The sequence below is a fragment of the Protopterus annectens genome, chromosome 10.part0, assembly GCF_019279795.1.
Source record: "Protopterus annectens isolate FY-2018-M chromosome 10.part0, PAN1.0, whole genome shotgun sequence".
Classification (NCBI taxonomy): domain Eukaryota; kingdom Metazoa; phylum Chordata; order Ceratodontiformes; family Protopteridae; genus Protopterus; species Protopterus annectens.
The window spans coordinates 1,800,512,355-1,800,537,087 of NC_056744.1; the positions used below are offsets into that span (position 1 = coordinate 1,800,512,355).

At 44.8% G+C, this 24,733-nt stretch overlaps 1 protein-coding gene across 3 annotated transcripts in view; it reads left to right on the forward strand.

The window, feature by feature from the left end:
* The window catches only part of PHKG2 (phosphorylase kinase catalytic subunit gamma 2), a 556,437-nt gene that overhangs the window by 87,957 nt on the left and 443,747 nt on the right, over positions 1-24,733 (forward strand). For all 3 annotated transcript variants that reach the window (XM_044086635.1, XM_044086637.1, XM_044086636.1), the window contains exon 2: positions 23,180-23,313. In XM_044086635.1, the coding sequence (XP_043942570.1) occupies positions 23,219-23,313 (95 nt within the window). In that variant the 5' untranslated portion in view covers positions 23,180-23,218. The remainder of the gene's footprint in view (positions 1-23,179; positions 23,314-24,733) is intronic.

Below are 24,733 nucleotides of genomic sequence, written 5' to 3' on the forward strand. Positions count from 1 at the left end.
TGGTAAAGATGGCTGGTGATCTTCTTCCCCTGATTAGGGGCTCTCATCCCCCCTTTCGAAGAGGGCTAGGGTATTATCTCCTGATATTTTGTCTGTCTCAGATTCTGAGATTTCCAGTATGTCTGCTGGTAAAGAAGGAAATTCTCAACTTTTTTCTGGCTTTGAGAATTCTGATGCTGACTACTCTATCCCTTCTGCCTCCCTTCCCGAAGATTTTCCCTTTGGGGATACTTTGAATACTCTTAGGGAGCACTTTAAATGGGAATGTCAGGATTTTCCTCAGTCTAAGAAAAGAATCGGGGAATTTTTGGATTTGCCACAGCATAAGCCTCTGGCTATACCTCCAGTTTTGGAAGTTGTGGATGATGTTTTCATGAAAAATTATTTAACTCCTAATTCTGTTCCTCCTGCCCCCAGAAAACTGGATAGGTGTTGTAGGGTTCCTGAATCTCATCAGTTCCTTTTAAAAAACCCTGCTGCTGATCTAGAAACCATTTCTCAAGGCCCCAAGGGTGTTAAGGCTACTGTTGCTAAAAACCCTGTGCCTTCTGATAAGGAGTCTAGGGCTTTGGACAGGTGGGGTAAAAAAGTCTATACCTCTGCAACTCTTGCCATTAGATCTGTGAATTGTCTTTTTTCACATGCTTCAGTATCAGCAGCATACTCTGGAGGCTATTAAGGCTAAACTTGGAGATATTCCTTCCATGACGGAGAACAAAGATTTACAAGACTTACTGAATTCTGCCACTTTTAGTTAATAAGCATTCACTTCATTGTGGTTTTGACACTTTGGAGGCTTCCTGCAGAGCAGCAGCCACTGGTACCGTAATTAGAAGGAATGCTTGGCTCAGGGAGCAGCCTCTTTCAGAGCCTGTTAAATCTAAATTGCTGGATGTCCCTTTGCACAAGGACAATCTTTTTGATAATAAGGCTGAGGAGGTACTGAAGAAGTTGGAGGATAAGGAAAAATCTATGCAAGCTGTAAAAGATTTCCTTCAGGTTCATCCTCCTCTGTTTAGTAGGCATTATCCTTCCAAGAATTGGTCTTTCCCTGATCCTGGCAAGCAGGGTCACTCTAGGCCTAGGGGTTTCAGATCTTCCAGAGGGCAGGCTTCTGCCCCTCAAAGGGCTAAACAGTGGCATTCTTCTGCTAAATTGGGCAGTTCTAAGCCAGCTTCCCAAAGCAAACATTCTCAATGACTCCAGCCTTCTTGTGCCTACCTCTGCGGGCCCTGGGTCTCCTTTCGGGGGGAAGGTTAGCCAGGTTCGCAGAGGTATGGTCTACCATGACAGACGACAAATGGGTGCTCAATATACTACACCAAGGTTACAAGTTTTACTTTCACACCTTCCCTGTTTTGCAAGGGTACCCAGACATACCCAGAACTCTCAAGGCAGAGGTAGAAACTCAAATTTCTTCTTTATTGACTATGGGGGCTATAGAGCCAGTTCCTGCAAATCAGGCAGGCCTAGGTTTTTATTCAAGACTCTTTCTGGTACCCATGAAAGGGGGCACCTGGCGCCCTATTCTGTATCAGTCTATTCTAAACAATTTTCTTGTGATTCCCAAATTCAGGATGCTCTCCCTTCAACAGTTATTACCAATGCTGGGCAAGGATTCATGGATGGTAACTTTAGATCTCAAGGAGGCCTATCTGCACATCCCAGTAAGGGAAAGTTGCAGGCAGTTCCTTCACTTCAGGGCTGGGGAGCAATGCTTTAAATTCTCTGCATTGCCCTTTGGCTTCTCTACTGCTCCCAGAGTTTTTATGAAGTGCCTGGCTCCAGCCATTGCCATTTGCAAGCAGAGAAACATTCAAATTTATCCTTACCGGGATGACTGTCTCATTCAATCAAACTCCACAGAACAACTAGAAAAGGATTTGGATTTTGTGAAGAACATTCTCACCTCTTTGGGTTGCACACTCAATGAAAGAAGTCAAAGTTGGTTCCTATAAGGGAGATTGTTTTCCTGGGAGCGAATCTGAATACAGGCACCCGGATGGTATTCCTCCCTCAACAGAAGCAAGAAGATCTTTCGGCTTACTTCATGAACTTGGCAAGCATGACCCAGCTCTCTGCAAGACAATTCCTGCAAGCACTGGGGTTCATGGCTTCATGTATTTTGATGATCCCATATGCAAGGCTGCATATGAGAAAACTTCAATGGTACCTCAAGAATCTTTGGTGTCAGCACACACAGGACTTAGACTTGATTCTTCCCCTGATTCCCTGTCTACAAATGGAGTTCCTCTGGTGGGTTTGACAGCCTGTTCTCAGAACAAGGGTCTGCCTTTCCGCCCACCGCCTGCCGGCCACACTCACCACAGACGCCTCAGATGTTGCATGGGGGCTCTTATGGAAAGCAGGGGCATACAGGGGACTTGGAGCACTCAGCAGATTCATCTGCACATAAACTTAAAAGAATTGATGGCAGTGCAGCAGGCCTTGCTGGCTTTCAAGGACCTACTCTACCCTGGGATTCTGTTGTTCAGGACAGACAATACCACAGTCATTTGGTACATCAGCAAGCAAGGGGGAACTCACTCTTGCCCCTTGTGTAGACAAAGCATGAGACTATGGTCCATAGCAGCATCCATGGGCTTACATCTAATTGCCCAGTACCTTCCAGGGAGGCTAAACTCCTTGGCGGATCATTTGAGCAGACATGTTCTGGATCCTCACGAGTGGCAACTGAACAAGGACATTTTCCATCGCATCACTTCTCATTGGGACACCCCACAAGTGAATCTTTTCTCCTCTCACACCAATCATCTCCTTCCAACCTTCTGCACCAGGGAGTTTCACAACAAAGCTTGAATGGTGGCTGCGTTGTCCGTCCCATAGACACATCTCTCAGTTTATGCATTCCCTCCTCTGCCTCTTCTTCCCAGAGTGCTACTAAAGATGAGGGATGAAAAAACAGAGGCTATTCTGATAGCACCAAATTGGCCCAGGCAGCATTGGTATCCCCTCTTTCACAGCCTTTCCCAGGCTCAGCCTTGGCATCTTCCCCTGTTACCAAATCTGTTGGTTTAGGGAGGGGGAAAGTTCCTTCATCCTCCTCTTCAAACTCTGCATTTAACTGCCTGGCTAATACTTTAAATCTTTCCCAACAGGTGGTTGAAGTTCTTCATGATGCCAGGAGGCCTAGCACTAGAAAATCCTATGCAGATAAATGGAAGAGATTTTGCTCTTGGATGCTGGCTAAATGAGAAGACTCTTCTCATCCTTCTCTTTCCCTCATTCTTGACTAGAAGACTCTTCTCATCCTTCTCTTTCCCTCATTCTTGACTAGAAGACTCCTCTCATCCTTCTCTTTCCCTCATTCTTGACTAGAAGACTCTTCTCATCCTTCTCGTTCCCTCATTCTTGACTAGAAGACTCTTCTCATCCTTCTCGTTCCCTCATTCTTGACTAGAAGACTCTTCTCATCCTTCTCGTTCACTCATTCTTGACTAGAAGACTCTTCTCATCCTTCTCGTTCACTCATTCTTGACTAGAAGACTCTTCTCATCCTTCTCGTTCACTCATTCTTGACTAGAAGACTCTTCTCATCCTTCTCGTTCACTCATTCTTGACTAGAAGACTCTTCTCATCCTTCTCGTTCAATCATTCTTGACTAGAAGACTCTTCTCATCCTTCTCGTTCACTCATTCTTGACTAGAAGACTCTTCTCATCCTTCTCGTTCACTCATTCTTGACTAGAAGACTCTTCTCATCCTTCTCGTTCACTCATTCTTGACTAGAAGACTCTTCTCATCCTTCTCGTTCACTCATTCTTGACTACCTAGCAGGATTGCTTAATGGAGGACTTTCCTTTTCTTCAATCAAAATTCACGCTTCAGTAATTTTGGCTCATTGTTCTTTTGAGCAACCCATTTTTTCTCCACCCTTGATGAAACAGTTCCTGAGGGGAGCTAGTAATCTTAGACCTCCCGTAAGAGCTCCTACTCCTGCTTGGGATCTTAATTTTGTCCTGGAGAAACTTACTCTGCCTCCTTTTGAACCAGCTGCCTCTGCAGATTTGAAGTTTCTATCCTGGAAAACTGCTTTCCTTTTAGCTATTACTTCAGCTAGAAGGGTATCTGAGCTGCAAGCCTTAATGGCGGTAGAACTTTCATTATTTTTCACTCAGATCGGGTTTCGCTGAGAACTAATCCCTCCTTTCTGCCTAAGGTGGTTTCCAGTTTAACCCTTAACCAGTCTATTCATCTGCCTACATTTTTCATCAATCCCCACAATAAAGGGGAAAGGATTCTGCACTCTCTTGATGTGCATAGACAGCTGAGATTTTACTTAGGACTAAATCCTTTCGAAAATCTGAACAGTTATTGCTTAGTTTTGCTTCTGGGGCTCAGGGTAAAGCTATTTCAAACCAAGCCATCTCCAAATGGATTGCTCATTGTATTCACTTTTGTTACCTGCAGCACGGGAAGGTTCCCCCTCGGGGTATTAGGACACATTCTACTAGAGCAGCCTCTACCTCTGCAGCCTTTGAGAGGACTCTGGTATTCGGGCCGACTGAGGGCTACCGGGAGCCAGATGACCCTTATGTGAGGACTGCAACAGTGAATACACTTGAACATCTACATTTATGGTAAGTGTACACAACTGTACTTTCCTCGTGTTTGGACAAGGCTCTTAAGGCGTCTGATCCCAGACCCTTCTGAGCAAGTCTGCTCAGTCCTCTCCCCAGTCCTGAGCTCCTTTGCCTTTAGAGCTTCCTCCTCCTGCGACAGGTTCACCTCATAAAGAGAGATCTCGGAGGATTTCGTCCAGGGCACCTTCCACAGCATCTTCCGTCAGGTCTTCCCACAGCCTTTTGAAATAAGAGGTGAACAAATTGATGAGGCAGTTCCTTTAGATACTGATCCAGATGGGGATCTCAACAGTCCTGTCCCCTACTGGGATCATGGGCAGACAGTCACCCTTTAGACATTTAGCTCCTTCTCCGATCTGACCTGCTGCTTTGGTGCCCTGGGATCTGAATATCCTGAGAGCCGAGGTGATGGAGCCAGTAATGGATTTCACTTCAACCCTGGCACCTTCCCTGACTCCCTCAGTCCCAGCTGTGGTGGGTCAGTGGCTTTCTGAGCCGAAGCCTGGATGCCTGCTCCAAGGGGGTTGACCTCGAATCTGAAGTTTTCGGAGCTGTCACTTCCCCTGGAAGCATCATCGTTTAACAGCTTGGCCCCAGCTTCCCTCTTGGAGCGGAGAGCTAGGGGAGTTCAGGGATCCTCTTTCCCAGTAGTTTCGGCTCTGGGAAGGACTGTCTTCAGCTTCTCCAGCCCATTCTGCTTTCGAGGTGGAGAGGGTCCTCTCCATGCCCAGGAGATCCTCAGCTGCCACCCTTTCGGATCCACCTCACCCCCTTAGAGACTGTTTGAGACCTCACCAGTGCCCCCCTTAGGACAGCTGGCCCAGCAAAGCCTGCAGGTGCTTCCACTTATGGAACCCCCAGATCTCTTCCCACGTTTCCCTGGAATATCCCACTGAGGAGACCCCTGGAAGAGAAAGTGCAAAAGGAAGGACCTGGATTCTCCAGAGGAGTCTCACAGAAGCCACTGATTTTGAGGAAGGGGAAGAGTCCCCCAGATATCCACCTGAAGATGTCTCCTTTGGAGACATCTTTGAAATCCTGTGCCAAAGAGGTGGGTGGTCTTCCAAAAACCCTACCCCAGAGGAAACCGTGTTCTTGGAGCTTTAGGGTCCAGCCCGTCCACATCTTGGGTGTCTCCCTCTACTGATGCACTCGTTGAGCTGGTGTCAAGCAGGGCTTGGAAGGATTTGGACACACTAGAATCTATCCCCAAGTGTGTAGACAGAATCCTCATTGCCCCCACTGACTGACCCCATTAGACTAAAGGAGTCCCAGTAGATGCCATGGTTGTTTGCAGCAGCCACCAAGAAGGAGCTGACCCAAGAAAGCTCCTCTGTCCATCCCTCTAACAGGGAGTCTAGGTCTGTGGACAGATTAATTGGAAAGTTTACGCCTCATTTACCTTCACATTACGAGCCTTGATGTCTGATGAGAGGAAATCCTTCTCCTCCAGATTGGCCACTCTACAGTCAGTTTCCAATCTGTCCACGAGGTTAATCTCCCATGTAGTGGAGGTTACCTCAAGGGCTGCTGGTTCTGGCATTCCCATTAAGTGCTATGCCTGGCTGCAGCTGTGTGACTTCACAGAACTTTGCAAGAGGTCTTTCGTCATTGCCCCTTTTGATGAATCATCTTTGTTTGGGCCCACTGTTAGAGACTCATTCTCCCATAATGAAAAGGATGGAAAGACCCTGTCTGTGATCGGAATCAATTTTTCTACTCCTCAAAGATCCTTTTCCAGGAATCGGCCGGGGGGGCTGTGGTTCAAGAAATCTCAGGGTCCTTTTCAGGAGTCTCAGGGAGAATATTCCCCCAGAAGCAGAGGGGGGTCTGCAAAATCAAGGATCTCTGGATTTTTTCTTGGACAAGCCCTTTCAGCGCTCATGAGATGTTGGCCAGCTGTTCTTCTCTGTTGGCAGTTGGAGGGGCACTTATTTTTGCACCCAGAAGCATGGCTAGCCATCACAAAAGATCAGTAGCTGCAAAGAATTGTGTCCACAGGATACTCCATTACTTTTTCAAAACTCCCCAAACCAAAAACTTCTCGCCTGGATGTTCCACTCAGAGAGAGGCAGCATAGTTGGAGATCTCAAAGCTGCTCCAAAAAAAGAGAGTCATCCAGAAGGCCCTGCCAGATCAAATTGGATCAGGCATTTACTCAAGATTCTTTTTTAGTACCAAAAAAGACTGAGGACCTCAGGCGCATCTTGGCTCTGATATCCCTGAACAAGTCGGTAAAAAAACACAAAGTTCAGGATGGTCATAGTCCAGTCCATTCTACCTCTTTTGAAAAGGGATGAGTGGCTGTGCTCCATACCCCTGAAGGATGCGTACTACCACATCAAGATGGACAGGCGCTGCAGAACGTATCTACACTTCAGGCTGGGAGCCAGTCATTTTCAATTCAGAGTACTTCCCTTTGGTCTCAGCACAGGCCCCAGGGTGTTCACCAAACGCATGGCTGTAGTTGCAGCTCATCTCAGACTGCAAGTATTCCACGTTTTTCCGTACCTAGATGACTGGCTCGTAACTGCTCCAACCAGGCATCTACTCCCCTGAGCCAGGGACGGGCTGTTGCAACTAGCTCCTACCTTGGGCTTAATCAACATGCAAAAGTCTCTGCTTCAGCTAGTTCAGAGCATAGATTTCATAGGGGCTCATTTGGATACAACCAAGACTTTGGTCTTCCTTACTCCGGACAGAATTTCAAACCGAAGACTACATGTCAAACAGATTTTGGCAATCCTGGTTCCTCCAGCCAAACTAGTACTCAGGGCCGTGGGTTCCATGGCTACCACTATAACTCTGTTACCAACAGCACTCCTACACTCCTACACATGAGGATTCTGCAGTGTACCTTAGCATTTCAGTGGGCACTACTTCAACGCCCCCTCAGCTATCCAATCAAAGTGTCATGAGTGTGCAAGGATTCTCTCCTCTGGTAACTTTACTTCCCAGATGTTCTTCAAGGGCAACCCTTTGATGTCCTTCTGTTCCTTTGTTGCAGTATTCTGCATATGGGTTTACGTTTCTAGTCTTGCGTACGTATGGACAGTATTCAAAAGCTTTCAGTCCATCCTATGTGCGCGAGACGTCGCCTCCAGGTGAGAGTGTGAGAGCCATAACAGTAACGCCAGCACGCACCAGCCATCTGAACTTTCCAGCCACCAGTCATATGCCAGGTGTTTCTGCTTTGCTGATGACCGATTCATGTTTCAAGCCAAGTACCCCGTTGGGGACCTTTTTCAGTTCTTCCTTTTATATTACTGCCTTTTCATGTCATCCAGAAAGGGTAAATGTCAGTGCGGCCATCAGAACCCTCATAAAGACGCCCACGATGAGTGTTTGTTCTGTCTCGGACGGTCGCATGATTATAAGGCCTGCCCTATTTGGGATGCTTTTGTTCCGAAAATGTTGCACAGGCATCTGCATGCACTCAATGTGTACTTGAAAGAACCCACGTCTAAAACAACTTGCTTTGCGTTTGGAGGGCTCATTGGATGTTGCCCCTGAACCACCAGAAAAGATGGGTGTATATCATAAGTTTGAATGCTGATGAGTTCGAACACCAAAACCTCGAACTTGAAAGTCCGAAAACTGAAAACATCAAAGCCACGGAACATCGAATTCTTTCCCAGGGAAAGAATTCAGTGGGCCGTTTCCACGGCTTCGCTATTTCCTCCACTGTGATGCGATCTCGGAGTTGGTATATTTAAGTAGGGGGCACAGCCCCCCGCATTAGAAATAGTTTGTAGTGTTCTTGTGTTTCGCATTTTGTACTGGAATAGTGATTTTTTTTCCCCAGGGAAAAAAATCGCTGTTCTCCGTCTTCGGAGTTTTCAGCTTTCGTGGTTTTGGGTTCGATGTTATCACATTCGATGTTTTGACACTTTGATGATGTGATATAGACCCAAAAAGAAGGGTAGATCTTTACGGCCTGTTAAAATTGCTGAGCCTCTTCCAGCCAGTCCACATCATGTGGCCGACATCGGCCTGGCCTTAGGATCTGGTCCTGGATCCACCGCACCGGATGTCGCAGGTACCTCTTAGAAAGCTTTACTACCGGGAAGCAAGAGCACGTCCACAGAGGCTATTCTGGTGACCATTTTGGATGCCGGGGGGTGGACCAGTGTGTTCAGGGGAACTGTCAGATTCCCAGCCTCTGACCTTGACACCCCCCTCCTAAACAGATGCCCGTTAGGACTCTCGAGGAGAGAAAAAAGCATATTTCTCAGCCAGCAGAAAGTACTCCAGACTGTGGCAGGCTTTTAGCCAAAGCCTTTCTCAGCTTTCATGGCCCTGAGGCATACATCAGCTACTTCTGCTCTGGCACCTTCTTCTCCTCCTCTCCTTAGTCCTAGGCCTCAACCGGCAGAGACTGTTACCAGGGAAGAGGACATCTGTTCAGATTCCTCAGATGATTCCCCCTCTCTTATAATTCACAACTGTCTTCTCCCTTTGGTTATGGATCCCCAGAGGAAGAATCTATAGACCCAGATTCCCCTGTTGAAGACTTGACCTTGTCTGAAACTATTTTTAAAATGAACAAAAAAACAAGTGCAGGCACCAAAAGGAGGTCCACAAAGTCACGTACCAAGCAATAGTTAGAAGTAACAACAGTTTATTCAAAACATAAACGCAACACTCCCCACAACGTTTTCGTCAACAAGACCTCTTCAAATGTATGAATAAATGCATCACAAGCTGCTGCTTCCTCTTTTATACCCCATGATCCCTTAACTACATAATTGTTTAATGAGTTAAAACAAATACAATTAAAGAAACAGATCATAAAAGCAGTTTAAAACCAACCTAACATGTTCCTATATAAATACTAGTACATCAATACATAAATATAGAAATAAAAGTATTTAAATATATAAATATGCGTAAATGTGTGTATAAAATTTATAAAAATGCATTATTAAATTCTTTAATCAAAATGAATTACATAAATAAACCTGTGTACTAAAGTGCGTGAAGTAACAGCCACTTAAATACAAAATGAATAGGCTAGACACATATAAATTTCATTAAACATATATTAAAAACATATTGCAACGTTGACATAAAACCGAGACCACACAAGTTACAATTTTGCAGCTCTCGTTTTCAGTATAGGGGCAATAGATAAATGTCCATTGTCCCGGGGTCCTGTTGGCCTCTAAAAGCAGTTGCCAATATAATTCCCTTGCCTCAATCCTGGTCTCCCAGGGACCCCCCCCCCTCACATCCTGATCCACCTTTTCAAGCACAAAAAAACCCCATCTTGCCTGTGTGCATGCTAAGGGTATGTTTGTAAAGGGCATTGTTATTAACTTGTGTTCTATTGGCATTAAGATGTTCGTAAATCCTTCTTTTTAATTTACGTGTAGTTTTTCCAACATAAAATGCTGCACACTGTTTACATATAGCTAAATAAATCAAACCTTTGCTGCAAAAGTTGGAAAAGCTACCACTTTTAACTGTATAACCCCTGTCTGCAATACACACTGAATCCTGGTTTAAATGGACACTGGGCACAAAATCCACACTTGTAAGTACCTATTGTGGCCGCCAATGGGTCCAAAACCTACCCCCCGGCTAAATATTTAGATTTTAAACTAAAAAATATTTGGACCAATGCTAGTGGAACACAAAGATTCTTGGGATTTCCTTAGGAGTATTGCAAAAGATATGTATTAAGATTCCCTTCTTTTAGTCACATTAGACATACAAGATTTATTTAATATAATCCCCCACAAAATTGGTACGGAGTGGTTCCAGGAGGCAATCTATCAATATGGAAAATTGGACCATAACACTTTTTTAGTGTACACAGAACTCCTGGATCTAGTTTTAGCTTTTCCAACTGTTGCAGCGAAGGTTTGATTTATCTAGCTATATGTAAACAGTGTGTAGCATTTTATGTTGGAAAAACTATGCACACAGGCAAGATGGGGTTTTTTTTGTGCTTGAAAAGGTAGATCAGGATGTGAGGGGGGGTCCCTGGGAGACCAGGATTGAGGTAAGGGAATTATTTTGGCAACTGCTTTTAGAGGCCAATAGGACCCTGGGACTTAATGAACATTTATCTGTTGCCCCTATATTGGAAATGAGAGCTGCAAAGTTGTAACTTGTGTGGTCTCTGTTTTAGGACAACTTTGCAATATGTTTTTAATATGTTTAATGAAATTTATATGCGTCTAGCCTGTTCATTTTGTATTTAGGTGAATGTTACTTCATGTACTTTAGTACATAGGTTTATTTATGTAATTCATTTTGATTAAAGAATTTAAAAACGCATTAAAGAATTTAATAATGCATTTTTATATATTTTATATACACAGTTAAGCATTTATATTTATATATTTAAATACTTTTATTTCCATATTTCTATATTTGTATATTTATATATTGATGTACTAGTATTAATATAGGAGCATGTTAGGTTGGTTTTAAACTGCTTTTATGATCTGTTTCTTTAATTGTATTTGTTTTAACTCATTAAACAATTATGTAATTAAGGGATCATGGGGTATAAAAGAGGAAGTAGCAGCTTGTGATGCATTTATTCATACATCTGAAGTCTTGTTGATGAAAACGCTGTGGGGAGTGTTGCGTTTATGTTTTGAATAAACGGCTGTTCCTTCTGACTATTGCTTGGTACGTGACTTTGTGGACCTCCTTTTGGTGCCTGCACTTGCTTTTGTTGGTTACCAGTATCTTCAGGCACCTTGCCTCATTGTTTTGTTTATTTTTAAAATGAAGGAACACTTCAAATGGGAATCCACAGACATGTCTAAAATACAAAAGAGGTACTATGACCTCATTCAGATGGAAACACCAAGCCCTTCGATCATTCCTCTTGTACTGCTTGCCTTCTTAGATGCTTTTTCCACTGCATCTCTCAGTCCAGACTCACAAGCCCCCGCTCCTCATAGAGCGGACAGATTGTACGAAGTCCCAGACTCGTCTAAGCATTTGATTAAGTGCCCTCCAGCAGATCCAGCAACCATCTCTGTCTTCACAGACAAAGCTTCCAGACTCTTGCCTACCACCACTATCCCTCCTGCTGACAAAGATAGCAAAACTATGGAAAGGATAGGAAAAACGATTTACACCTCTTCCACTTTGGCATTTAGAGCTACTAATTACCAGACCCATATGGCAAAGTACGCCCTGTGTCTCCTAGAGTCTGCCACCAAACTGTTGGCAGACATGCCAGACTCCTCAGCCAAATCAGCTGTCTCTTCTCTACTGGCCCTTGCGTCCCAAGTCACCAGGCATTCTATTAAATGTAGCGACAATGCTGCAGAATCCCCAGCGAGGTCAGCAGCATCAGCTTCTCACAGATACTCCTAGCTGCACTTGCAACCTCTGCCAGATGACTTTAGGGCTAAGCTCAATGATGCACCACTTGACAGTGCAGCCTTATTTGGCTCTAAAGTAGCAGATTTTTCCAAATCCCTGCAACAAAAGGGAAAAGAGATGCAGGATCTTAAACACCTGCTAGTTTCTCCTGTACCTAAATTCTACAGGAACTATCCTGCGAAAACACAGTTCATCAGGAAATACTCCACTCCTGTTCCTCAAGAACTATCCTGCGAAAACACAGTTCATCAGGAAATACTCCACTCCTGTTCCTCAAGCTAGACACAGGCAAGCAAGAAAGAAAAATCCTTCAGCTAGAGCTCCTTCCTCCTCTAGTCAAATGACGGCCTTTCAGGACAGGTAGCGTCGGACTACCTGCCACCCCTGCCTCCCCCACCAGCAGCCACCATCCCACTGTCTGCTCGTCTTTCCCTATTTGGAATCCGGTCCCTTCAGACAAGTGGGTCCTCTCCATCCTCCAAGAAGGTTACTTCCTGTCTTGGATGACCTCCCCAGTAAGTCTAGGCAAGCCACGACCTCCTGCTACCAACTGCCCCTCCTGCTTACCTATGCTGCAGTCCCTTTTAAACCAGGGCACTATAGAAAGAACCCCTCCCTCCTAATTCGGAAAAGGGTTCTACTTAAGGATTTTCCTAGTTCCCAGAAAATAAGGGCCATGGAGACCCATCTTAGACCTCTCAAGGCTTAATCTTTTCTTAAAGGTGCCAAGTTTCAAAATGCTGACCCTGCCAACTCTGTTTCCTGTTGTTATGGGCAAAGGCTTCCTAGCTACACTAGATATCAAAGATGCCTACTTACACATCCCCATAAGACCCACAAACAGGAAATACTTAATATTCTTAGTGGGCTCCTCACATTGGCCATTCTCTGCCTTGCCTTTTGGACTTTTAGCCGCACTCAGAGTCTTCACCAAATGCCTGGCTCCAGTATTGGCCTTTTGCAGGACAAAAGGGACACAAATACTCCCATACCTGGACAACATGCTTTTACAGGCTGCCAGCCAAAAAACACTTCTAACCCACATCCAGTTCGTAGTCTCTCTCTCCTATAGTCTCTTGGGTTCCAAATAAACTTTCAAAAGTCCAACCTCACACCGACCCAAGACATTGTGTTCTTAGGGTGCAGAATCTGCACACACTTGATGGAGGCATACCTGCCCCCAGCAAAGGTGAGTTCTCTTACAGAGCACCTGCAAGGGATTCTACTCTCCCCTCATCTGACTACAAGGCAGTACCTCAAGCTGCTGGGGTACATGGCAGCTACCATCCCATGCTACCCCAGCTCGATTTTACATGAGAAAACTACAGTGGTACCTATGCTCTGTTTGGAAACAGCACAGCCACCCACTGGAACACATTGTGCCTTTGCTTCCATACTTAAAGCAGGAGATCTTATGGTGGCTTGCCTAGGTGAAGCTCAACCCAGGACTTCCTCTCCATCCACCTCAATCTTCCCAGGTCATGCATACGGATGCCTCTGACCTGGGGTGAGGTGCCACTCTTGGCCATCGAAATGTCCAAGGCCTTTGGACATACAGGCTGAAAACAGAACACATCAATGCCAAAGAAATGAGGGCGATCCTCCTAGCTATTCAGGCATTTGCTCCTTTCCTCCAAAAGGGATCCCTCCTGATCTATACAGACAATACCACAGTCCTCTGGTATATCAACAAACGGGGGGGGGGGGGGACCAAGTCATACCTACTGTGCAGACTTGCTTCACTAGTGTGGAAAGTAACCACTTCCCAGGGAATTACCATGAAAGCAGCATACATTCCCTCTCTACAAAACTCCCAAGCAGATTTCTTGAGCAGAACCAGCACAAACAATCACGAATGGATGCTCCACAGGGACATCTTCCTGGACATGGTCCACAGATGGGGTACACCACAGACCTGTTTGCCTCCGCTAACAACAGGCAACTTCCTGGATACTGTACCAGGACACCAGACCCACAGGCACTGGCAACAGATGTCTTCACTATTTCATGGAAGGGGAAATACCTTTATGCATCCCCCCTTCCCCCTCATTCAGAGGGTCCTGCTAAAGATTCAGCAGGACAACCAAAAATCTTGCTGGTGACTCCCTACTGGCCCCGACAAAATTGGTTCTCCTTACTTCTCCAGTTGTCCAAGGGCAGTCGCCACAGGTTACCCCACAGAGTGGACCTTCTCGCATAGCGCAATCGATCTTTACTCCACCCACAGTGGCAGCTGTTACACCTGACCCTGTGGTGGATAGGCTTCTGATCCCATACAGGCACCTTTATAATGAGGAAGTGCTCAATGTCCTGCAGGAGGCCAGGAAACCTAACACTAGAAAATCATACCTGTCTAAATGGAAGAGGCTCATTTCTTGGTTTCAAAATAAGCAGCTGGATCAGCTTACCAGTAACATCCCAGTAGTGCTGTCTTATTTGTGTGAGTTACTTCAGACCGGCCTGGCCTACTCGTCTATTAAGGCACATCTGCTGTTTCTGCATGCCTACCCATGGATCCCCTCCCTTGGCATCCAGGCTACCGTTGAAACATTTCCTCAAAGGGGTCCTACATCTCAGACCCCCCCCCCCAGAAACCTACACCTCCTCCTTGGGATCTCAACTTTGTGATGGAGAAACTTACACTGCCACCCTTTGAGCCTGCTTATCAACCTTCTCTAAAGCTCTCCACCTGGAAGACAGTCCTAGTAGCCATCACTTTTGCCAGGAGGGTATCAGAGCTGCAAGCACTAATGGCTACCCCTCCTTTTCTTATCTTTCATAAAGACAGGGTTACCCTCAGGACAAATCCATCCTTCACACAAGGTAGTCAATGACCTATCTCTCAATCATGCCATCCACTTATCTGTTTTCTATCCAAACCCGCAAGGGAGAAATGAATGAATACTTTATTTCCTAGATGTCCACAGACAGATTAGGTTCTACCTCCACAACACTAAGTCTATCATAAAGACTGACCAGCTTTTCATATCCTTCCACCCTGGTCTCTAGGGAAGGCTGTGTTTAAACAGACTATTTCTACCTGGATCTGAAAGGTCATTACCTTCTGTTACCAGTACCATGGTAAATCACTTCAGGGTACAGTAAAAGCCAACTCCACTAGAGCTATGGCATCCTCGGGGGCTTTCTTCAAGGGCCTAGACACCTCCTCTATCCTGGAGGCAGCCACCTGGTCTTCAGTTCACACCTTCACCGAACATTGCAAACTGGACCACATCTCTAGGTCCAGGGCAGGGTTCGCTAGGGCTATCCTGCATTGTTTCCTGGAATTTACTTCATTCCAACCATCCCTTCTCAGAGAACTTTGGCACTCACCCATATGCAGAATATTGCAACATAGGAATAGAAGGACATAGAAAAGTTGTGTAAAAACCTAGCATAACCATAGACGTCCTTCTCTTCCATGTTGCGGTATTCCTACCCTCTCTCCTTCCCCGCTTATCAGTTATGTTTCCCCCTCTGGATGGCAGTGGCTTAAGTTTTGCCTTATTAGGACTGGCTCTGACTGGGGCCTTCAGTTCTGAGGGCTGGTGCATGCCAACGTAATTTTATGGCCCATGTACTCTTGCCTGGAGCTGACGTCTCTCGCACCTAGGAGGGACTGAAAGCTTTTGAATACTGGCCATATGTACACAAGACTAGAAGGGTAAACCCATATGCAGAATACTGCAACATGGAAGAGAAAGACATCTATGGTTATGGTAAGTTTTTACACAACTTTTCTTTCTTCCTCTCCCAAACGCAACGTTGACTATGGTTGCCTTCCAGGTGGGGTGTGGGGGCATTTCCTGGGTCATACTGTCCATGGCATGTGGATGTCACAGGAGACCAACCTGCATATCTGTCCTGGAGATGATGAGAGCGGTCCTTTTAGTTGTTGCAGGCATTTCACAGCTTTCTTCCTCCAGGGACTGTTGCAATACAAACGAACAATATGTCTGTATTCTGGTACATCAACAGACAAAGGGGAACCAGATCCTACCCTCTGTGCAGAGAAGCAGTGAGTGTGTGGCAGTGGGCGATCTCTACCAACCGCTTTGATTGCAATGCACATTGTGGGGGAGTGCAACATTCTAGTGGACAGGCTCAGCAGAGTCTTACTGATGCCTCATGAGAGGTCTCTGAATCAGTCAGTGGCGAACATGATCTTCCACAAACTGGGTCAACCTTGCTGCAAACTGTTTGGATCTCCCCCCCAACAACAAGCGCATTAGGTTTTTTGTTTTGATCTCCCCTCTGGGGCAGTTACCCTGGGATTCACTGGTCCATGTTTGGCCTCCCGGATTACTTTATGCCTTTCCTCCTCTGCCCTTGATTCTCAAGTTTCTTCAGAAAGCTTCCAGGTTGAAGAGGAAAGTGATCCTCATTGACCCCTTTTGGCCTTTGCTAATCTGGTTCACCTTTTTTCAGTCTCATCTGATTTGCCTGCCATAGATGCTCGAGCCATGTCCAGACCTGCTGTTGCATTCATCAGGGCAAATCTATTCCAGTCTCCCAGGTCTGAAACTAAACGCATGGTTTCTCCACTTCTAATGATGACTAGATTTGCCAGGCTTTTATCCACAGTCTGAAGCATTTTGATCTCTTCCCATAAATCTTTGACTAGAAGAATTTACAAGAGGAAATGGAAAAGATTTTCTGTTTGGGCTAAACAGCAGAAATTAGATCCTCTCACCATTCCTGTTCCAGCAGTCCTAGATTTCCTTGCTGGTATTTTCTATGAGGGGTCAGTCATTCCATTGTGAAAGTACAATTGGCAGCCATTTCGAATTGTCATATTGGAGAAAATGCATCATCTTTGACTTCATCAAAATTGTGCCAAGTCCTTTCTTAGACTGACTTTCTTTCTTTGTCCTCCTGTTAAAGATCCAACACCTCCTTGGAATAACTATAATTTTACAGACTCTTGTTCATCCTCCTTTTGAACCCTCAGCCAAAGTAGATTTGAAATTCCTATCATGGAAGACTGTTCTGGTTGCTATCACTTCTGCACGAAGAATATCTGAATTGCAAGCTATGTCCTCTAAATACCCTTCCTTAATTTTTCACAAGGACAGAGTGACATTATGTACTAATCCATCTTTTCTACCCAAAGTTGTGACTGAGAACAATATAAACCAATTTATCAACTTACCGGTCTTTTCTCCTAATTTCTAAAACAAAGGGGAATATACTCTTCATCTGCTGGATGTTCACAGACACTGATATTTTTATCTAGACAGAACTAAATGTTTCAGAAAATCTGAGCAGCTTTTCATATCTTTCGGATGCCAGAAAAGGTAAACTAGCTGCCAAGACCACCTTGGCTACATGGTTAAGGGACTGCATTTACTTTGTTTATGAATCCAAAGGTGTTTCTTTACCTCAATGAGTCAAAGCTCATTCTGCTATAACAATGGCAACTTGTCAAGCTTATTGGGCTAAAGTTTCAGTTGATATTTGTTCAGCTGCCTAGTGGTCTAATTCTCACATCTTCAATTCCGACTACAAACTGGACATTGTTTCTAGAAACAGAGCTGTTTTGAGTTCTGCAGTGCTCTGAAATTTCCTTCCATGAAGGCCACACAAGGTTTTTGTAGCTGGGGACTCTGTCCTACAGGTTAAGGAAGAATGAAAATGACATCATCAGATAAAGAAGTTATGTATTTACCATAACGCTCCATCTGTTTTGCCCTTTTTCGACCTTCTCTTCCTCCTTCCCCTTGTCCCTTTTTGAATGACCTAATTGATATGCTTGTGGGAACCTCTGCTCCTTGTTGAGCTACTCTTCTTTCTTTGCTGGTAACTTCCAGAATTGATGTACATTGCATATATTGTGGTATAATTGGTAAACATGATAGCAGCAAACTCGAGCTGAGGTAACCAGGGGGGAGTGAGTCATTATGGGTAAGGGAGGAGCTTGACTTTTGGAACCTAAGCTTTTGAAAGCGGACGAGTCGGATCCGAAACCCACAGGTCGAGGAAGAATGAAAAAGGACAACACAGATGGAGCGTTATGGTAAGTACTTTTCTTCTTTTTTTGATACCCACTCAGGATTGGTTTTCTTGGAATGGAGAATTCACACCCTAACTGATGACTTTTCTCCCCACCCCAAGGTTCTTTCTCTGGTAACTTTTTTCCAATTCATTCTTACTTTGTAAGATATGTCAGCAAGAGAGTTTCTTAGAGCATTCACTGTTCCCATGGTTCCGTTTGCCAGATTCCATATGAGGAAATTACAGTGGTATCTGAAGACAGTTTGGGTGCAGCATCGCCATCACCCGACTTCAGGATTCATCTCTTCCCTTGCCTAAGGAAGAAATTTCTGTGGTTGTCGATCAGATGTCTCAGAAGCAGGTTTTCCTTTCCGATGCTTTCCCTCACTCAGGAGCTGTTTTCAGATGACCTCAGACCTTACCCGGGAGGCTTCTTTCAAAAACATCTGGGTCCACATGTTGGATCTCCTGTCGAGGTCAAAGAGCATGTCCGCATCAGAGAAATGAAAGCCTTGATTCTGGCTGTTCAGACTATGTATCACTGTTGGTCCCCAGGTCCTTTCATGATTTTTAGACACCACTGTCATGTGGTACATAAAGAACCAAAGTGGTATGAAGTATTACTGTCTTTCCAGACTAGTTCTCCAAGCTTGGGATTTCGTCATCCACCAGCAGTTAATTCTTCATTTGTTTTTTATTCCCTCACAGCACAAACTAGTGTCTTAAAATCTGAGCAAATCCAGGGCCTCATGAATGGAAGTTACACAGAGTGGTTTTCCTGGACATTATTCATCAGTGGGGTACTCCTCAAGTGCATCTGTTTGTCTCTCCCCTGAACAGGCGACTTCCTAAATTCTGTTCTAGGTTACCAAGTCCTCTGGCTTGGAAGCTGGACCCAGTGTTTTTTCCTTTAAGAGGGATGTTTCTCTGTACTTTTCGAACTCTTCCTCTGCTGCCAGCGGTCCTACACAAAATCATGAGGGACAAGCCTAAAATCTTGGTGGCTTCCTTTCGGCTCAGACAGCATAGGTCCCCCCCCCTACTTTTTCACCTAGCCAGAGGCACTCATCACAAGTTACTCACATAGGACAAGGGCTGTCTGATTCACTCTTCTGCCCTTACCCTGCATTGTGCTCATTGGGTGATAGGGTTTTGATTCCATTCCAGCACCAGTTTCTGATGATGTGCTTGTAGTTTTGCTGGAGGTGAGAATTTCCACTACTGAAAAATATAATTTGGCTAAACGGAAAATATTTTCTTCTTGGTGCCACAGTAATATTCCAGACCTTTTTTGGTGGGTATTCCTGTTATTCTTTATTATTTGTGGGAGCTGCTCAACTCTGGCCTGACATCTTCTTCAATTAAAGCGCATTTGTCAGCCATCTCTGCCTGTGGATCTACTTCTTTCATCTGGGTTTGAGGTCAAACAATTTCTCAAAGGTGTCCTTCATATGAGGCCTCCAAGAAAGCCCATTCCTCCTTCTTGGGACCCAGACTTTGCTCTGAAAAAATGAACACTGCTGCCTTTTGAACCAACAGCTTCCTCCTTAAAATTGTGTACTTGGAAGACTTTCCTATTGGTGGTCCTGACTTCTGCCAGTCTCTGAACTTCAGTCCCTTTGAGCAGTGCCTCCTTTTTTCAGTTTTTCTTGGCAAAAGGGTGCATCTTGGAGCCAATCCCTCTATTGTGCCTAAGGTGGTCAGTGATGTTTCTTTGAATCAGATCATTCATCTGCTGCTCCACCCCCTCCCCAATATTGTCAAAATTATAGTGAGAGACACTTGCATAGGCAGCTCAGATATTATTTGGGTAAGACTAAAGATTTCAGGAAATCTGAGCAGCTCTGTTTCTTTCCTGAACAATAAATTGGGTTTGGCAGTTTCTCAGCAAACCACGTCTTTCATGGATTTCTAAAGCAGTTTCTTTTTGCTATTATTTTCATGACATACCGGTTCCTGCTTCTGTCTGTGGTTACTCTAATAGGGTGATAACCTCTTCTGGAGCTGTTTTTAGGTTTCTCTAGGCTAGATTCCATTTTGGAAGCTGCTTCTTCGTCTTCTATGCATACTTTTAGAAAGCATTATAAATTGTATGTGATTCCAAGGGTCAGGACAGGCTTTGCTGAATCCATACCCCATGTTTTTCTAGAGGGTTCCTTGGTTCCTTCTTCCTCCCACCATTCTTTATAGTAGTGTTTGCACTCTCCCTGTTGTAAGGAATACTGAAACCGTGACTAAATGAGGACATGGTACAGTTGTGCAAGACACTACTGTAACAGTAACTGTTGCAGTATTCTGTTCCTCCTTTCCCCAGTGAGATGTTTTCCTATTTTCCTCTGGCCAAGAGGACTTCTGGTCTTTTTTCTGGATGTATGTGTACCATATTTCCTTTTTTTTCCTTGCTTGCTGCCCCTGTTCAAATACCTTGAGTCTTTACAGGAGCAGATTAATCCAATGCAGAGGAGATCCAAGACTAGAGCTTCCAGAGGGATGTCCTGCACTTGTGCAGTTTTACTCTCCAGGCACTTTCACTCAAATGTGGCTGAGATGCTGTCGATGCATCATGTAGGACAGCTGCTGTGAGGTCAAGTCACTCTGAGACCTGTCTGGCTGAGAACTCGATCCATCTCAGACCAGGTAAAAGCTGAACTTCTTGACGCCCCCTGAACAAGGAGTTCCTTTTTGGATCTCCTGCTGAGCAAGTCTTTGATAAACTGAATAAGAAGCGATGATAAATTAAATCTGTCAAAGAATTTTACATGTCTCCCACTCCCAGATATAATAGGAGCTACAGTTAAAAATCTTGGCCCTTTCTCACTCCACTGCATTCCAGGAGCAACTATGACTGCCTACCAGCAACCCCCCCCCCCAGGCTAGAAGACTGTCCGCCTTCATTACTGTTAGGAAGACTGGATTCAAGAAAAATGAATATTAAAAGAGCATAAAGTTGCAGTGGTTCCTACAGAAACACTTGGACTCAGCATTAGAAACTCTGATCCCTCTTTTACCATGTCTAAAAAAGGATACCCTTTGATGAGATGAGAGTATTTGCATCAGTCCAGGGGCACACTTCATCTTACCAGAGGCAGTATAAACCATCACAACAGACTGCTGCAACAGGGATAGGGGGTGGTCTTAGGTCATCTCAGACTACAGGGGATGTGGGACAGGCATCAAGCAAAGCAGCACATCAGACTAAAGGAAATGGTGGAAGTCATCTTGGCTATGAAGGCCCTCAGTGACAAACTGTCTCCAGGGACTTTTCAACTATGGATGGGTCAATACCACAGTCCTATGATAACATAAGCAAGCAGGGGGAACACAGTCTTACTCTCTATGCTGATTAGCAAAGAATCTCTGGCTTTTGGCACAGCAACACAAGGTAACACCTATAGCAACCTACATCTCTGATCAGGACAACCAGCTCTCAATCTCCCTGAACCAAACCCCCCCCCCCCAGACTCCAACAAGTGGGTCTTTAAAAGGAAATCTTTCTGGGTCTTGTACATCAATGGGGTGTTCCTGAAGTGCATCTGTTTGCCTCTGTAGAAAACAGACAATTGAAAAAGTTCTGCTTGAGTTCCTGACCGACAAGATCATGAAGAGTGGTTGCTTTCTCCTTCAAGTGGACAGACCTCTTCCTTCTGTCTTTCCACTTAAGACCCTTATCCAGAGGGTACTTGTAAAGGTGGTGTCGGACAGATCCAAAATAATCTTGATTGCTCCTTTCTTCTTTATTCTGCGTCTCACTGAGGAGAAGATCAAAATATTACTGTTAGTCACGGACCTTCTCAGCCAGAACTAGGGAGTCTGTAATACTTCCTAACCTGAGAACCATCAAAACTCACAGTCTGGAAGACTGGATTTTGACTCTTTCTGCCCTTTCTAATTCACAGGATGTTTTATCCATTTTAAATGAGGCCAGAAAACCAAATGCCAAAAAACATATTTAGCAAAATGGAAAAGGTTTTCTGTCTGGTGCCAGTCCAAAGGTATTTTGTCCTTGCAAGCTAACATGAAGCAGATTCTTGGCTACCTGTCCTTCCTCTTCAAACTAGGCTTACCTTATCCCAGCATCAGGGTTCACATTTCTGCCATCTCAGCCTGCTTCCCAATTTCTCCACCTGTTTATTCCCACATCCACATTGAAGCAATTCATCAAGGGAATTACACCCCTCAGGCCACCCAGGAGGGATTGTGTTCCCCCAGGACCTGAATTAAGTACTTGAAAAGCTGAAATTTGTCACCCTCTGAACTAGTGGCAGCAGTACCTATTAAATTCTTGACCTGGAAAACAGCTCGTGTTTCTTCACTCACTTCAGCCAGCTGTGTTTCTGTACTCCAAGCACTTTCGTGCAAGGAGCCATTCCTGGTCTTCCACAGGGATAGAGTCATCTTGCAAACCAACCCCTCCCTTATGCCCAGGGTGGTTTCAGAAGTTTCCTTAAACCAAGCCGTTCAACTTCGTGTTCTTTCCAAATCCCTAGAAAAAAGGAGAAAGTATACATAACCACAGGCACACTTCCATATGTATGTGTGTGTGTGTGTGTGTGTGTGTGTGTGTGTGTGTGTGTGTGTGTGTGTATATATATACATGTGTGTTGGGGGGTGCAGGGTGTAGGCTAGCGAAACAATAAAGAAGAGCCAGCAGCTGAACTGTGTATAGGAGTTTAATAAACAAGAAATGACATGACAGACTGGTTTCGGCTAAGGGGTTAGCCCAGCCTTCATCAGGGGTGCAGGTTGTAGGCTAACTATTCAAAACACACAGCAAGGTGTATAAGACATAGTTGTTCTGCCAATATTAGTGATTGTCACAAGAGCTGGGCTTGCTCTCTATTCTCTTAGGAAAGCTGTCCGCTGTTTGAAAAATCAGACTAGGAGGTGGTATATAGAAAGTGGGTAAACCCTAGTGTTGAACACTCACTTTTTTGAAGTGATCTCTCCTTTGAAGATGCACTACTGTGGTAAGTACCATACACACCTGCACTTTTGCTCTCATAGTTGACAGTTTCCTGCTTTGTGTTCGATTTCATTGTGATTTTACACATTTTCTTCATGTGAAGATTTACGTCTGTAGGAAGCTGCAACAGAATTTCTCAACTCGTTATTGTGTGAGGTCCAGTCCAGTGTCTTTGGCATTGCGTTTCTGCCTGCCTCTAATTGATTTATTGTCATAAATGAAAAAATAAAGTGGTATGTATTTAATCACAGTATTTTCTTGCACAGGAGTTGAAATCGCACAGGCTGACTCATAGGTAGATCAGGATGACCCGGGATATCGGATTGGATGATGAACTCCCAGACTGGGTTGGAGCGAAGGAGTTCTACCTGAAGTATGATCCAAAGGAGGTCATAGGAAGGTAAGTATGATGGAATGGGGTGCAGGAGAGTGAGGCTGGACACAGCACTTAACAAGAACTGCTGAAAAATGTTCTGGATATACATGTGTTATAAAATCAGAATTACTGTGCTATCTAACAGGCTGTGGTCTATATCAGTGGAGAAGAAGAACAACATTGCGCTGGTAGAGGCATTGGGAAAAGTGTGGCATGTAGTGGTATGCATGACAGATTTGTGCAGATGTAAGTGTGGGGAGTGATAATGACAATGGGAGGAGGTAAAGATGTTGAAAGTATTGTTTTTAGAAGCATATGGAATACGTTTAGATTGTGACAGGTAAATGACTGGAAACCAGCAGGTTGGAGGTACACAAGCACACTGAATGAATCTGGCAAAAGCAGGAATTGGACACCATGTGTGTACAGGGAGGAAATGGTGACTTAACATTTGTTTACCGGGAAAGTCCAACTTGGAATAAAGCCAGTTTTCAGCAGAAGCCCGGGGAGAAATGCAACAGACACACGTCTTTGTAATGTATGAGGAAACCGGAGAAAACCCACACGAATGCAGGGAGGACATGCAGACTCTGCACAGAAGGCACACCAGGCGAGAATCAAACCAGAGAACCTCTTGCTGTGAGATGACAATGCTACCACTGTGCTGTCCTAGTGAATACAATGAATGAAACAAGTTGGTGAAAAGATGATCTGAAGTAGTTACTTCATTTGATCTGCAACCTGTGGGGAGTCTGATCCGACCTCGGATCCGAACCGGCAGCTTTCCAAGCTTCAAGATCCGAGCTCCTACCTCCTCCCCCCTACCCATAATCCCTTACTACCAACCACATTACCTCAGATCGTTTTTTGCCGCGGCTAAAGACAGTTGCTTCTTAGTGAAGAGCTCCTGGCCTGGTGAGATTGTTCCTTTTTCTATAGCTGTTTCTAGTTTTAAATTGTGTGTGTGTTGTTTAATAGTCGAATCCTTCAAACCCACTTTAAAAAAAAAAAAAAACTCTCTTTCCTTAGTTTAAATTTGTCTCTCCCCCTCCCCCCCCTTAGTGTTTGGGTGTGTGTGTGTGTGAGAGAATTTATGGCTGAGTCTAAGGCTATATTTTCAAAGTGTACTGAGTGTGGCCACAAGCTTTCCCCAGCTGATGGCCACACTCAGTGTGTTTTATGTCTGGGGGCAGCACATTTGTCGGAGGCCTGCCAAATTTGTGCGGCCTTCAACCCTCGGGCACTTAGGGACAGGAAGAACAAGCTGATCTTGGCGGGAAAACTCCCTCAGGAATCTGCTGCTTCTTCCTCTCCCAGCCAGGTTCAAGCTACTCCTGTAGCTTCGGCGCCGGCTACTCCCTTAGCTGTACCTGGGACTCAACCTCCCTTATCGGGTACTAGCTCTGTGGAGTCTGGTTCTTCTTCCCACAAGGAGAAGAAGAAA